The 14,164-nt window shown below is 40.4% G+C and overlaps 1 protein-coding gene across 3 annotated transcripts in view; it reads right to left on the bottom strand.

The window, feature by feature from the left end:
- RYR3 (ryanodine receptor 3) overlaps positions 1 to 14,164 on the bottom strand; it is a gene marked incomplete at both ends in the record, with an annotated part of 580,399 nt that overhangs the window by 264,006 nt on the left and 302,229 nt on the right. For all 3 annotated transcript variants that reach the window (XM_079701083.1, XM_079701082.1, XM_079701084.1), the window contains 2 exons: positions 3,548 to 3,669; positions 7,339 to 7,512. In XM_079701083.1, the coding sequence (XP_079557209.1) occupies positions 3,548 to 3,669; positions 7,339 to 7,512 (296 nt within the window). The remainder of the gene's footprint in view (positions 1 to 3,547; positions 3,670 to 7,338; positions 7,513 to 14,164) is intronic.

The raw sequence follows: 14,164 nt of genomic DNA, 5'->3' as shown, positions 1-14,164 counted from the left end.
GGTTTAATGGTTTTTAGTATATTTACAGAGTTGTGCAACAATCACCTAAATCAACTTTAGAACTTTTCCTCAGCTTTCCCCCAAATCCCACACCCATTAGTAGTCACTCCTCTTTTCACCTGCTGCCACCCCAGCCCTAGGCAACCACAGATCTATTTTCTATCTCTACAGATTTGTCTCTTCTGGATATTTCATACACATGCAATAATACAATATGTGTTCTTTTGTGACTGGCTTCTTTCACTGAGCATAATGTTTTTAAGGTTCATTTATGTTGTAGTGTATATCAGTACTTCATTCCTTTTTATGGACATATAATATTCCATTGTATGGATATAGCATCTTTTATTTATGCATTCATCACCTGATAGATGTTTAGGTTGTTTCCACTTTTGGGCTATTATGAGTAATGCTGCTTTGAACATTTGTATACAAGTTTTTGTGTGTGCGTATGTTTCATATCTCTTGGGCGTATACCTAGGAGTGAAATTGTTGAGTCATACAGTAACTCTATGTTTAACACTTTGAGGAATTCCCAGACTGTATTCCAAAGTGGCTGCAACATTTTACATTCCCACCAGCAGTGTATGAAGGTTCCAATTTCTTCACATCCTATCCCACACTTCTAATTGACAGTCTTTTTGATTATAGCCATCCTAGTGAGAATAAAGCATTATATCACTGTGGTTCTGATTTGCATTTTTCTGATAGCTGATGGTATTGAACATCTTTTCATGTGCTCATTGGCCATTTATATATCTTCTTTGGAGAAATGTCTATTTAGATCCTTCACCCATTTTTAAATTGGTTCCATTTGTCTTCTTAATGCTTAGTTGTGAGTGTTCTTTATTCTAGATAAAAATCCCTTATCAGATCTATGATTCGCAAATATTCTCTGCCATATCATGGGTTGTTTTTTCACTTTCTTAATGGTGCCCTTCACAGCAAAAAAGCTTTTAATTCTGATAAAGTCCAATCTATCTACATTTTCTTCTGTAGGTTTTGTTTTTGGTACCATATTGAAGAAACCATTGCCTAATTCAAGGTCATGCTGATTTGACCCTATGTTTTCTTCTCCAGGTTTTATAGTTTAAGATCTTACAATTAGGTCTTTAATGCATTTTGAATTAATTTTTGTATATGTGTGAGGTAGGGGCCCCTGACTTAAGAAAGATATAAGGACAGAGGCTGAGAGAACTGAGGGCCAGATTAATAAAACCATCCACTCCCTATGGTGATGGCTGTGGTCATAGCCCAGACTATATGAAAATTTCATGTGTACATGTAGCTAATTTTTTCTGCCCATACCAAGCCATTCGTTCTTAGGCTCTTTCTTTGAAGAAGGAGAACAGTCTGGATGTAATGCAGAATAAAAAGGAGGAAAGGGCTTCCCTGGTGGCGCAGTGGTTGAGAGTCCACCTGCTGATGCCGGGGATAGGGGCTCGTGCCCCGGTCCGGGAAGATCCCACATGCCGCGGAGCGGCTGGGCCCGTGAGCCATGGCCGCTGAACCTGCGCGTCCGGAGCCTGTGCTCCGCGACGGGAGAGGCCACAGCAGTGAGAGGCCCGTGTACCGCAAAAAAAAAAAAAAAAAAAAACAAGAGGAAATATTTTGCTCAAGGTTCACAGAAAACCAGTGGCAGAGCCAAAAGCAGACAAAAGATCATTGACTTGCAGGTCTCAGTCCCATCCTGTAGCAGGAATACCCCTATTGTCTACTTGCCTTCAATTTAGTATCAGGACCCCTGAGTTGTACATAGTCAACCAACCAGAGGTGACATTTCTCAGCCTTCCTTCAGCTAGATGTGGCCATGTTACTACTGTTAGACAATAGAATGCAAGATAAGGTGATCTAACTCTGGGTTATATTTTTTAAAAAAAGAAATGGCTTGCACTCTACTTCCTCTCTCTTCCCATCTTTTCAGGATGGACCTTAGACATGGTATTAGTAAGCTATTTTTAAAAATTAATTAATTAATTAATTTACGGCTGTGTTGGGTCTTCGTTTCTGTGCGAGGGCTTTCTCTAGTTGTGGCGAGTGGGGGCCACTCTTCAGCGCGGTGGGCGGGCCTCTCACTATCGCGGCCTCTCTTGTTGCGGAGCACAGGCTCCAGACGCACAGCCTCAGTAATTGTGGCTCACAGGCCCAGTTGCTCCGCGGCATGTGGGATCTTCCCAGACCAGGGCTCGAATCCATGTCCGCTGCATTGGCAGGCAGATTCTCAACCACTGCGCCACCAGGGAAGCCCTAGTAAGCTATTTTTAAGCACATGGATGAAGAATACATACCAGCACAGTTGGTTCTCAACTGTGGCTGAATATAAGAATTTTCTGGGGAGTGCTAATAAAAAGCTGGTGTTTGGATCCCACCCCAGAGACTCTGATGCAACTGTTTGGAGATGCCACCTGGGCATCAGGGTGTTAAAAGCTTCCCAGATGAATCTAGCATCCGGCCAAGGTTAAGACCTTTACTCCAGGGCAGTGGTTTGTAAACTTTAGCAAACATCAACATTAACTGGAGGGCCCATTAAAACTCAGTTTTTCTGAGGTACCTAGTTTTTTCTAGGTGTCTGATTCAGTAGGTCTGTCGGGGGTAAAACCCAAGAATTTATATTTTTAACAAGTTCCCAGGTGATGCTGCTGGGTTGGTCCAGGGACATACTTAAAGAACTTGTAGGAGATCTCAAAGAAGAAAACTGAGCCCCAGTAGCGGCATGGTCTGTTTTCCCCAAAACACTTGCGTCCCCTATACTATTACTTGAAAAAGAAATAAAAGTTTATTCTGAACCACAATGGCAGCTTACCCTGTATCCTAACTAACACACATCCCTTGGATCACAGTGGTTCAACAGGAAGGAAAATAAAGGTATAAAAAATTTTTCTCATTTCATGCAAATTCACACACTCAATTGAAACCCTCTAGGCTTTAGAGATTTTCCTATGAGAGAAGATGGCTTGCAACACTGCCCTGTTTACAACAGAATCCATTCCTCATGGTAATTGGTGAACACAATCCACAGAGTTCTGTTTGGGCAGCACTGTTGAGGCTGGAGGAATTATGATCCAAGCAGGCTAAGTTACTTTCCCCCATTTAAGTCCCAGCCATAGGTGGGTAACCCAAGCCTTCCATGTAGATCTCCTTGGAACCAAACCACAGCAACAATTCTGAATGATGTAGAAAGCCTTTCTAAACAGCACAGAGGGTGTGGATCCATTACTCCTCTCTCCTCCCCTCTTCACACACTAATACAAATGGGACTTAAAGCACTCCAGCTCTTTCCACTTAATTTTCATGAGAAGACCTTGGGTGTTTGTGACACCAACCTGAATAACTAATGTGGCTTGGGCATCTGTTGGGCCAAGAGTGAAGCTGGGAGGAGCTTACCTACTGGGAAGTAAGTTTCAATCCCAAGCTCTTTCTGGCAAAACTCTTTGCTGGTGCATACTTATTTCCTGAAAATTCATAGTATTCAAAGGGGGTGGTTGGTGGGATTGGATGGCCACAAAATAGAAACTGACAAGCAGAGAAAGGGAAGGAGCTCACCTACCTTACAAACTGGCTGAATAAGGCGGTCGTGTTCCGGATGATCCGGGCAGCCTGGGACTCCTCATGCTGGCATCTCTGCAGTGTTAACCCGTCATCCATGTGGCCTTCCTGATGGAGTATGACCTACGCCAGAGCCAAGGACACCAGTTCCAGGTTACACAGCTGGAGAGTCAACGTTTCTGGCAGTATTTCCCTCATCCCTTGTACTCCTTCTCCCCAGTCAAGTTCCCCACAGGCCCATTTTGAAAGTGGGACATTAACAAAGTTATTTTCCCCATACTCCCTATTGCTGACGTATGACTCATTCCTGAGACACGGTGCTTTGATGAAAATGAAACTTTATGTGCCACTGTGATATTGAGTTACAATAAATTCCTTGGGCCTAGATGGCCAATTTGAAAGGGTGAAAACATATTTTATGATAGATTTTTCTCTTAAAATGGACACAAAACCTTATCCTTGGAGAGGAGAAAAATCACTTTGTTCAGAGCCTTTTCCTCCAGAGATAAACCAAGAAAGAAGAAAGACAAGTTAAAATAAAACCCTCTACTGGGATCAGGCATGGCTTTCTCTCCTGAATGACAGCTACACCGAGTTAGCTGACTGTAGAACTGGGGAAGCAGCTCGAGATGGTAGTTTGCTTCTCATGGAGGCTAGAGAGGGGGTTTGAAAGCCTGGGCTGGGGTATCAGCTGACCTGAGTTCTAATCCTGCTAGGCCACATCCCAGCTGTGTGACCTTGGGCAAATCTCTGCTTTGACTTCACCATCTGCAGGTGGACTTAGAGGGTTATTTAGAGGATTCGATGATTTACATGTAAGTCATTTAGCATGTTTCCTAGAATATAAAAGGTACTCGATGCATATTTGTTATAAGGGGAAATATATTACCGATCTCAGATCAGTTGTCTGGAAGCTAGTATACTTATTGCTCACCAGTGACATCATGATAGAATTTTTGGGTGGGGCTGGCATCTTTTGGCGTGGAAGTCAGCTGTTTTTTTCTCTAGTAGGGCCAAATATATACTGTTATTAACTGGGATAGTTTGACTCTGGTTCAAGTCAGGGTCAAATCCTGATTCAAGTTCCTGGCATGGTTTCCTCTGGATGGTGAGTAAGTGAGGGGAGGCCATTTGTAGGTCCTGGGGAAGGGGGAAGGGGGTGAGTCAGTCTCTATGACAATTAAATATGTGGCTCCAAAAACTATCCTTAGAATAAGGATTTTTGTTCTCATTTTTAGCACAAAGAAACAACTTATTTTCCTTTCCATGTGAAAATCTCTTCCTTACTTTATATTCTTTTGAAAGCATATCCTGATTTAATGAATTCACACAGGAAGTAGAATGCTGGCTTGTACAAGTTTATGTTCATTTTCGAAAAAAGACCTTGCATGCCATCTATATACTGTAGCTTAAGCATTAGCAAAGGATGCCCTTACTATTGGATTCACCAACTCTTTCAAAACGTTACTTTGTCCGAACTTCCCAGCAACTGCTTACCAATGTTGCATTTAGATTTGGCCATACATCTCACTAGGTTTACTCTGGCCTCAGTCCCAGCTTTTGGGTCAGTCCCTAAAGACCTTAGGTTTTGCTTGTTCAGATAACACATTCAAACCAGCCAAACAAACAAGAAAGTAATGAGAAATGGGGGAAATGCAGCTGTTAGAATGTTGTTATTATGTATCCTATTGATCGCTGCAGCTCAGGTCCTAAGGTCCTTTTTCTCTCGGAGGAATTCCATAACCCAAGAGCAGAGAGCAGAAGCCCAAGATGGAAAGAAGGTACTTCCTTTAAGGTGAAGTATCATTCGTCAGGTTTTTTACTGTGTCTGTTTCCCATTGGTTTTTCTAAATTCCCATTTTGTTTCATAAAATGCTTAACACAGATTGGACATTCTTTGTATTTATAGAGGGGAACTTAACTGGCTCCTCGCGAAATGGAGCTGGGCAGCCCTATCAAGGGCTGAGCATTATGGCACCATTTAGAGAGAGTTTCTGGAAGCATCTCCCAAATTCACATGCACACTCCAGCAATTAAATGGACCTCTGGACTATGGCCAGAAGAAAAAGTCAGGGGTAGGCACAATAAATCAACACCGTAAACTGGGATCTCTCCTAGTTGACAGGGTCCTTCAACTGTGTCCCCACCCACACAGAATTACAGCCAAGATCCACAAATTCTACTTTCTTAAATGTCATTTTTATCTTAGTAGGTATGAAAAATTGTGGAAACTCTAGATGATATTATCATACTCTTTAGAGGATTTAATTTTCTTCTCATTGGCTGTTAGGGTAGATGATGGGCCTTTGGCATCGATTTTCAATTTGCCCTTATTTCCAGGGTGCAGCCCTTACTCCTGGGTTAGAGCCCTTTTGGGGATTCAGTTGAAAACCTACTGTATTTTCAGGGGCCACTCCAGCTTGAGGGACTTCAATTCCCCACCTCTGTCTCCTAGTACTGTCATGCTGTCCACATCTCTGCTTTGCTCTTCTCCACCATAGCTGGCACTTTCTGATCCCTATCTTAGCTTCAAACTCTATCCACAGTCAGCTTAAGATGCTAGGGGAAACTGCATATAGAATTTCAGGTTCATGTTTCTATAGTTTCCTCCACTGGGGAATGTGGCCCCTCAAGTCCCAGAAACCTCAGCTGACCTTATCACAAATACATCTCTCCGGCCCAGTGAAACTAACAGAAGACCCCACTCCTTGTGCTGTAACTCAGCAAAATGCTGAGGGGAAAGTGGTGATAAAGGAGGAACTCACCTTAGTGCACTTACATTCTATTTGGGATTTTCAGTACCCATGTCCTGGGTGCCTTGCTTGTGGAAGCCTTCAAATGGTTTGTTTCTGTGTTTAATCCAGCCTTTATATTTGGTGGCAGAGGAAGGGCTGGATTCATACAAGCTAGTCTTTGTGGCCTCTTACTTATTCTATTTTCTATCTCCTCTTTGTAATTTTATTTTCCCTTTCTGGATATTTTCCTGGTATGTTTTACTTTATACAAAAATAAGCGATTTATTACTTTATGGTTTCCTCCCAACCTCCTTTCTTACAATAACCAGCATTCTGGGAAACTTTTCATCACCTCCCATTAGGCTGACATATAGAAAACATAGTGTACAGTGCTTCCTAGAACCTTATTATGGGACTCCTTGACTACCCAAACCCATGTTTTGTTAAGGGTTTAAAAAAAAAAAAAAGTACCATGCCTGGAACATCTATTTTCTGGTTCCTATCAAAAGAAACTCTATTATGGCAATTGACTTTCTGGAAAAAAGATGTTGTATGTATCCAAGCCAGATTTCCCACTGTAGCAGGCTGTGACAGACCACTCAGATCTGCATTCATTCTCTGTGAATAGAGTATAATTCCACAGTATCTCATCTTTCTGCACGTTGGTTCCTGTGCGCTTGTTATCATGCAATCTGTGTTTTTCTTTGTAGAGATTCTATTTAGTCTGTATATTACGAAAACTGCATAACAACTCAATTATCCACTTAAATGAAAGGCGCAATGATGTGGATACTCCCAAAACATCATACCACCAAAAGTCATTTAGTTCAGGTTTTAGAGCACATGGAACATATTCTACTCTCTCCTCACAGATTTGTCATCTATGTAGCTCTTTATTTTCCCCACTGAATATGAGGTCAGAGTAACCACATTAGGCTACACAATCTGTCACAGAAATAACTCTTCAGAATAGTAAGAAGTAAACATACAACATGTTCACCTGATTCTCACAATCACTTCTCTTACCCAGTTGCTTCCAGGCTTTCTAACCCCTCACCTTTCTTTTCAGAGGTCCCAGGCGGGATGTCTTGGCATCTTGTGCTTTGTAGGTCACCCAGAGACCACTGGCTATATGTTGGACAAAGCAGACAGAGTCTCCGTACTTGATTTCTGGGACTCCCATGCCCTCTATATCTCTCTTGTGACTGGAATCCAGTTTCTCCTTGATTTCCTATTTCACAGCAAATGAAACAAAGGTAGGCATGTCTGATTAAACAGAAATGCAATGTATAAAGCAAGTCACCTGTGCAGAATTTGTAAGCCAGGGAACCGATTACCAGGATAATCATGATGTGCTTGTCCAAGCCAGGACTTCAGAAAGGCTTGCTTCCTTTATCTGCTGCTAATTGTAAAATCAATGGATTTCAAGTTTTGGATACTTTAGTGATTATTTAATCACTCTTTGGTTCTGGTTTTATATAATTCTCCATTATATTTTCTACTTTCTTCATCCCGACTTAGATACCTTAATAACTAACGCTTTACTGGCCAAATAACTTATTTTCAGCAAACTGTATCTTCCATGATTTTAACAGTTATGTTATTTAAATGCCCTGACTCAGAGCTTTAAATATATCTGTTAAAATCATATAAGTATGGAGACAGGACCAAGATGGCAGAGTAGAAGGATGTGCTCTCACTCCCTCTTGCGAGAACACCAGAATCACAACTAGCTGCTGGACAATCATCTACAGGAAGACACTGGAACTCACCAAAAAAGATACCACACATCCTAAGACAAAGGAGAAGGCACAATGAGATGGTAGGAGGGGTGCAATCACAGTAAAATCAAATCCCATAACTGCTGGGTGGGTGACTCACAGACCGGAGAACACTTATACCACAGAAGTGCACCCACTGGAGTGAAGGTTATAAGCCCCACATCAGGATTCCCAACCTGGGTGTCCAGCAACGGGAGGAGGAATTCCTAGAGAATCAGACTTTCAAGTCTAGTGGGAATTGACTGCAGGACTTTGACAGGACAGGGGGAAACAGAGACTCCACACTTGGAGGGCACACACAAAGTAGTGTGTGCATCACGACCCAGGGGAAGGAGCAGTGACCCCAGGGGAGACTGAACCAGACCTACCTGCTAGCGTTGGAGGGTCTCCTGCAGAGGTGGGGGGTGGCTGTCTGGCTGTGGCTCACCGTGGGGATAAGGACACTGGCAGCAGAAGTTCTGGGAAGTACTCCTTGGCATGAGACCTCCCAGAGCCTGTCATTAGCCCCACCAAAGAGCCCAGGTAGGCTCCAGTGTTGGGTTGCCTCAGGCCAAACAACCAACAGGGAGGGAACCCAGTCCATCAACAGTCAAGCAGATTAAACTTTTACTGAGCTCTGCCCACCAGAGCAACAGTCAGCTCTACCCACCACCAATCCCTCCCATCAGGAAACTTATACAAGCCTCTTAGATAGCCTCATCCACCAGAGGGCAGACAGCATAAGCAAGAAGAACTACACTCCTACAGCCTGTGGAACAAAAACCACATTCACAGAAAGACAGACAAAATGAAAAGGCAGAAGGCTATGTACTAGATGAAGGAACAAGATAAAACCCCAGAAAAACAGCTAAATGAAATGGAGATAGGCAACCTTCCAGAAAAAAAATTCAGAATAATGATAGTGAAGATGATCCAGGACCTCGGAAAAAGAATGGAGGCAAAGATCAAGAAGATGCAAGAAATGTTTAACAAAGACCTAGAAGAATTAAAGAACAAGCAAACAGAGATGAACAATACAGTAACTGAAATGAAAACTACATTAGAAGGAATCAATAGCAGAATAACTGAGGCAGAAGAACGGATAAGTGACCTGGAAGACAGAATGGTGGAATTCACTGCTGCGGAACAAGATAAAGAAAAAAGAATGAAAAGAAATGAAGACAGCCTAAGAGACCACTGGGACAACATTAAACACAACAACATTTGCAATATAGGGGTGCCAGAAGGAGAAGAGAGAGAGAAAGGACCCGAGAAAATATTTGAAGAGATTATAGTCGAAAACTTCCCTAACGTGGGAAAGGAAATAGCCACCCAAGTCCAGGAAGTGCAGTGAGTCCCATACAGGATAAACCCAAGGAGAAACACACAGAGACACATAGTAATCAAATTGGCAAAAATTAAAGACAAAGACAAACTATTGAAAGCAGCAAGGGAAAAAGGACAAATAACATACAAAGGAACTCCCATAAGGTTAACAGCTGATTTCTCAGCAGAAACTCTACAAGCCAGAAGGGAGTGGCATGATATACTTAAAGTGATGAAAGGGAAGAACCTACACCAAGATCACTCTACCTGGCAAGGATCTCATTCAGATTCGATGGAGAAGTCAAAAGCTTTACAGACAAGCAAAAGCTAAGAGAATTTAGCACCACCAAACCAGCTCTACAACAAATGCTAAAAGAACTTCTCTAAGTGAGAAACACAAGACAAGAAAAGGATCCACAAAAACAAACCCAAAACAATTAAGAAAATGGTCATAGGAACATACATATAGATAATTACCTTAAATGTGAATGGATTAAATGCTCCAACCAAAAGACGCAGGCTTGCTGAATGGATACAAAACAAGACCCATATATATGCTGTCTACAAGAGACTCACTTCAGACTTAGGGACACATAAAGACTGAAAGTGAGGGGATGGAAAAAGATATTCCATGCAAATGAAAATCAAAAGAAAGCTGGAGTAGCTATAGTCATATCAGATAAAATAGACTTTAAAATAAAGAATGTTACAAGAGACAAGGAAGGACACTACATAATGATCAATCCAAGAAGAAGATATAATTATAAATATATATGCACCCAACATAGGAGCACCTCAATATATAAGGCAACTGCTAACAGCTATAAAAGAGGAAATCGACAGTAACACAATAATAGTGGGGGACTTTAACACCTCACTTACACCAATGGACAGAACATCCAAACAGAAAATTAATAAGCAAACACAAGCATTAAATGACACAACAGACCAGATAGATTTGACTGATATTTATAGGACATTCCATCCAAAAACAGCAGATTACACTTTCTTCTCAAGTGCATATGGAACATTCTCGAGGATAGATCACATCTTGGGTCACAAATCAAGCCTCAGTAAATTTAAGAAAATTGAAATCATATCAAGCATCTTTTCTGACTACAACGCTATGAGATTAGAAATGAATTACAGGGAAAAAATGTAAAAAACACAAACACATGGAGGCTAAACAATATGTTACTAAACAACTAAGAGATCACTGAAGAAATCAAAGAGAAAATCAAAAAATACCTAGAAACAAATGACAATGAAAACAAGACAATCCAAAACCTATGGGATGCAGCAAAAGCAACTCTAAGAGGGAAGTTTATAGCTATACAAGTCTACCTCAAGAAACAAGAAAAATCTCAAGTAAACAATCTAACCTTACACCTAAAGGAACTAGAGAACGAAGAACAAACAAAACCCAAAGTTAGCAGAAGGAAAGAAATCACAAAGATCAGAGCAGAAATCAATGAAATAGAAACAAAGAAAACAATAGCAAAGATCAATAAAACTAAAAGCTGGTAGCTTTTAGCCAGACTCATCAAGAAAAACAGGGAGAGGACTCAAATGAATAAAATTAGAAATGAAAAAGGAGAAGTTACAACAGATACCACAGAAATACAAAGCTTCCTAAGAGACTACTACAAGCAACTCTATGCCAATAAAATGCACAACCTGGAAAAAATGGACAAATTCTTAGAAAGGTATAACCTTCCAAGACTGAACCAGGAAGAAATAGAAAATATGAACAGACCAATCACAAGTAATGAAATTGAAACTGTGATTAAAACTCTTCCAACAGGGCTTCCCTGGTGGTGCAGTGGTTGAGAGTCCGCCTGCCGATGCAGGGGACATGGGTTTGTGCCCCAGTCTGGGAAGATCCCACATGCCATGGAGCAGCTAGGCCCATGAGCCATGGCTGCTGAGCCTGCGTGTCTGGAGCCTGTGCTCCGCAACAGGAGAGGCCACAACAGTGAGAGGCCCGCGTACCGCAAAAAAAAAATCTTCCAACAAAGAAAAGTCCAGGACAAGATGGCTTCACAGGTGAATTCTACCAAACATTTAGAGAATAGCTAACACCCATCCTTCTCAAACTCTTCCAAAAAATTGCAGAGGAAGGAACTCTCCCAAACTCATTCTATGGGGCCAACATTACCCTGATACCAAAACCAGACAAAGATACTACAAAAAAAGAAAATTATTGACCAATATCACTGATGAATATAGATGCAAAATTCCTCAACAAAATACTAGCAAACAGAATCCAACAACACATTAAAAGGATCATCCACCACGATCAATTGGGATTTATCCCAGGGATGCATGGATTCTTCAATATACACAAATCAATGTGATACACCATATTAACAAATTGAAGAATAAAAACCATATGATCATCTCAATAGATGCAGAAAAAGCTTCTGACAAAATTCAACACCCATTTATGATAAAAACTATGCAGAAAGTGGGCATAGAGGGAACCTACCTCAACATAATAAAGGCCATATACGACAAACCCACAGCAAACATTATTTTCAATGGTGAAAAACTGAAAGCATTTCCTCTAAGATCAGGAAGGAGACAAGGATGTCCACTCTCACCACTATTATTCAACATAGTTTTGCAAGTCCCAGCCATAGCAATCAGAGAAGAAAAAGAAATAAAAGGAATACAAATTGGAAAAGAAGAAGCAAAACTGTCACTGTTTGCAGATGACATGATACTATACATAGAGAATCCTAAAAATTCCACAAGAAAACTACTAGAGCTAATCAATAAATTTGGTAAAGTTGCATGATACAAAATTAACGCACAGAAATCTCTTGCATTCCTATACACTAATGATGAAAAATCTGAAAGAGAAATTATGGAAACACTCTGATTTACCACTGCAACAAAAAGAATAAAATACCTAGGAATAAACCTACCTAAGGAGACAAAAGACCTGTATGCAGAAAACTATAAGACACTGATGAAAGAAATTAAAGATGATACCAACAGATGGAGAGATATACCATGTTCTTTGATTGGAAGAATCAATATTGTGAAAATGACTATACTACCCAAAGCAACCTACAGATCAATGCAATCCCTATCAAATTACCAATGGCATTTTTCACAGAACTAGGACAAAAAATCTTAAAATTTGTATGGAGACACAAAAGACCCGAATAGCCAAAGCAGTCTTAAGGGAAAAAAATGGAGCTGGAGTAATCAAGACAGTATGGTACTGGCACAAAAACAGAAATATAGATCAATGGAACAAGATAGAAAGCCCAGAGATAAACCCACACACCTATGGTCAACTAATCTATGAGAAAGGAGGCAAAGATATACAATGGAGAAAAGACAGTCTCTTCAGTAAGTGGTGCTGGGAAACCTGGACAGCTACATGTAAAATAATGAAATTAGAACACTCCCTAACACCACACACAAAAATAAACTCAAAATGGATTAGAGACCTAAATGTAAGACCAGACACTACAAAACTCTTAGAGGAAAACATAGGAAGAACACTCTTTGACATAAATCACAGCAAGATCTTTTTTGATCCACCTCCTAGAGTAATGGAAATAAAAACAAAAATAAACAAATGGCACCAAATGAAACTTCAAAGCTTTTGCACAGCAAAGGAAACCATAAACAAGACGAAAAGAGAACCCTCAGAATGGGAAAAATATTTGCAAACGAATCAACGGATAAAGGATTAATCTCCAAAATATATAAGCAGCTCATGCAGCTGAATATTAAAGAAAACAATAACCCAATCCAAAAATGGGCAGAAGACATAAATAGACATTTCTCCAAAGAAGACATACAGATGGCCAAAAAGCACATGAAAAGCTGCTCACCATCACTAATTATTAGAGAAATGCAAATCAAAACTACAATGAGGTATCACCTCACACCAGTTAGAATGGGCATCATCAGAAAATCTACAAACAACAAATGCTGGAGAGGGTGTGGAGAAAAGGGAACCCTCTTGCACTGTTGGTGGGGATGTAAATTGATACAGCCACTATGGAGAACACTATGGAGGTTCCTTAAAAATCTAAAAGTAAAATTACCATATGATCCAGCAATCCCACTACTGGGCATATACCCAGAGAAAACCGTAATTCAAAAAGACACATGCACACCAATGTTCACTGCAGCACTATTTACAACAGCCAAGTCATGGAAGCAACCTAAATGCCCACTGACAGGCAAATGGATAAAGAAGATGTGGTACATATATACAATGGAATATTACTCAGCCATAAAAAGGAACGAAATTGAGTCATTTGTTGAGACGTGGATGGACCTAGAGACCGTCATAGAGAGTGAAGTAAGTCAGAAAGAGAAAAACAAATATCGTATATTAATGCATGTATGTGGAACCTAGAAAAATGGTACAGATGAACTGGTTTGCAGGGCAGAAGCTGAGACACAGATGTAGAGAACAAACGTATGGACACCAAGGGGGGAAAACCGTGGTGGGGTGGGGATGGTGGTGTGCTGAATTGGGTGAGTGGGACAGACATGTATACACTGATGTGTATAAAATTGATGACTAATAAGAACCTGCAGTATAAAAAAACAAACACACAGACAACTAATACTAAACTTTCTTTGGGTTATTTGTATGGAAATATGTTAATATAAATGTTTCAGACATTACATGAAATTTCTAAAAATCTTATATGTTCTGGTATTATGTTATAAGTCATAATTCTAGTTATTACTTTAAAATGTATATCTCAGAAATAACTAAAAAAAAATAATATAAGTATCTTTCACAGAAATCAGCAGAGG

This window comes from Hyperoodon ampullatus (assembly GCF_949752795.1).
Source record: "Hyperoodon ampullatus genome assembly, chromosome: 3".
Classification (NCBI taxonomy): Eukaryota; Metazoa; Chordata; class Mammalia; order Artiodactyla; family Ziphiidae; genus Hyperoodon; species Hyperoodon ampullatus.
This window is presented reverse-complemented; position numbering and strand designations above follow the sequence as displayed.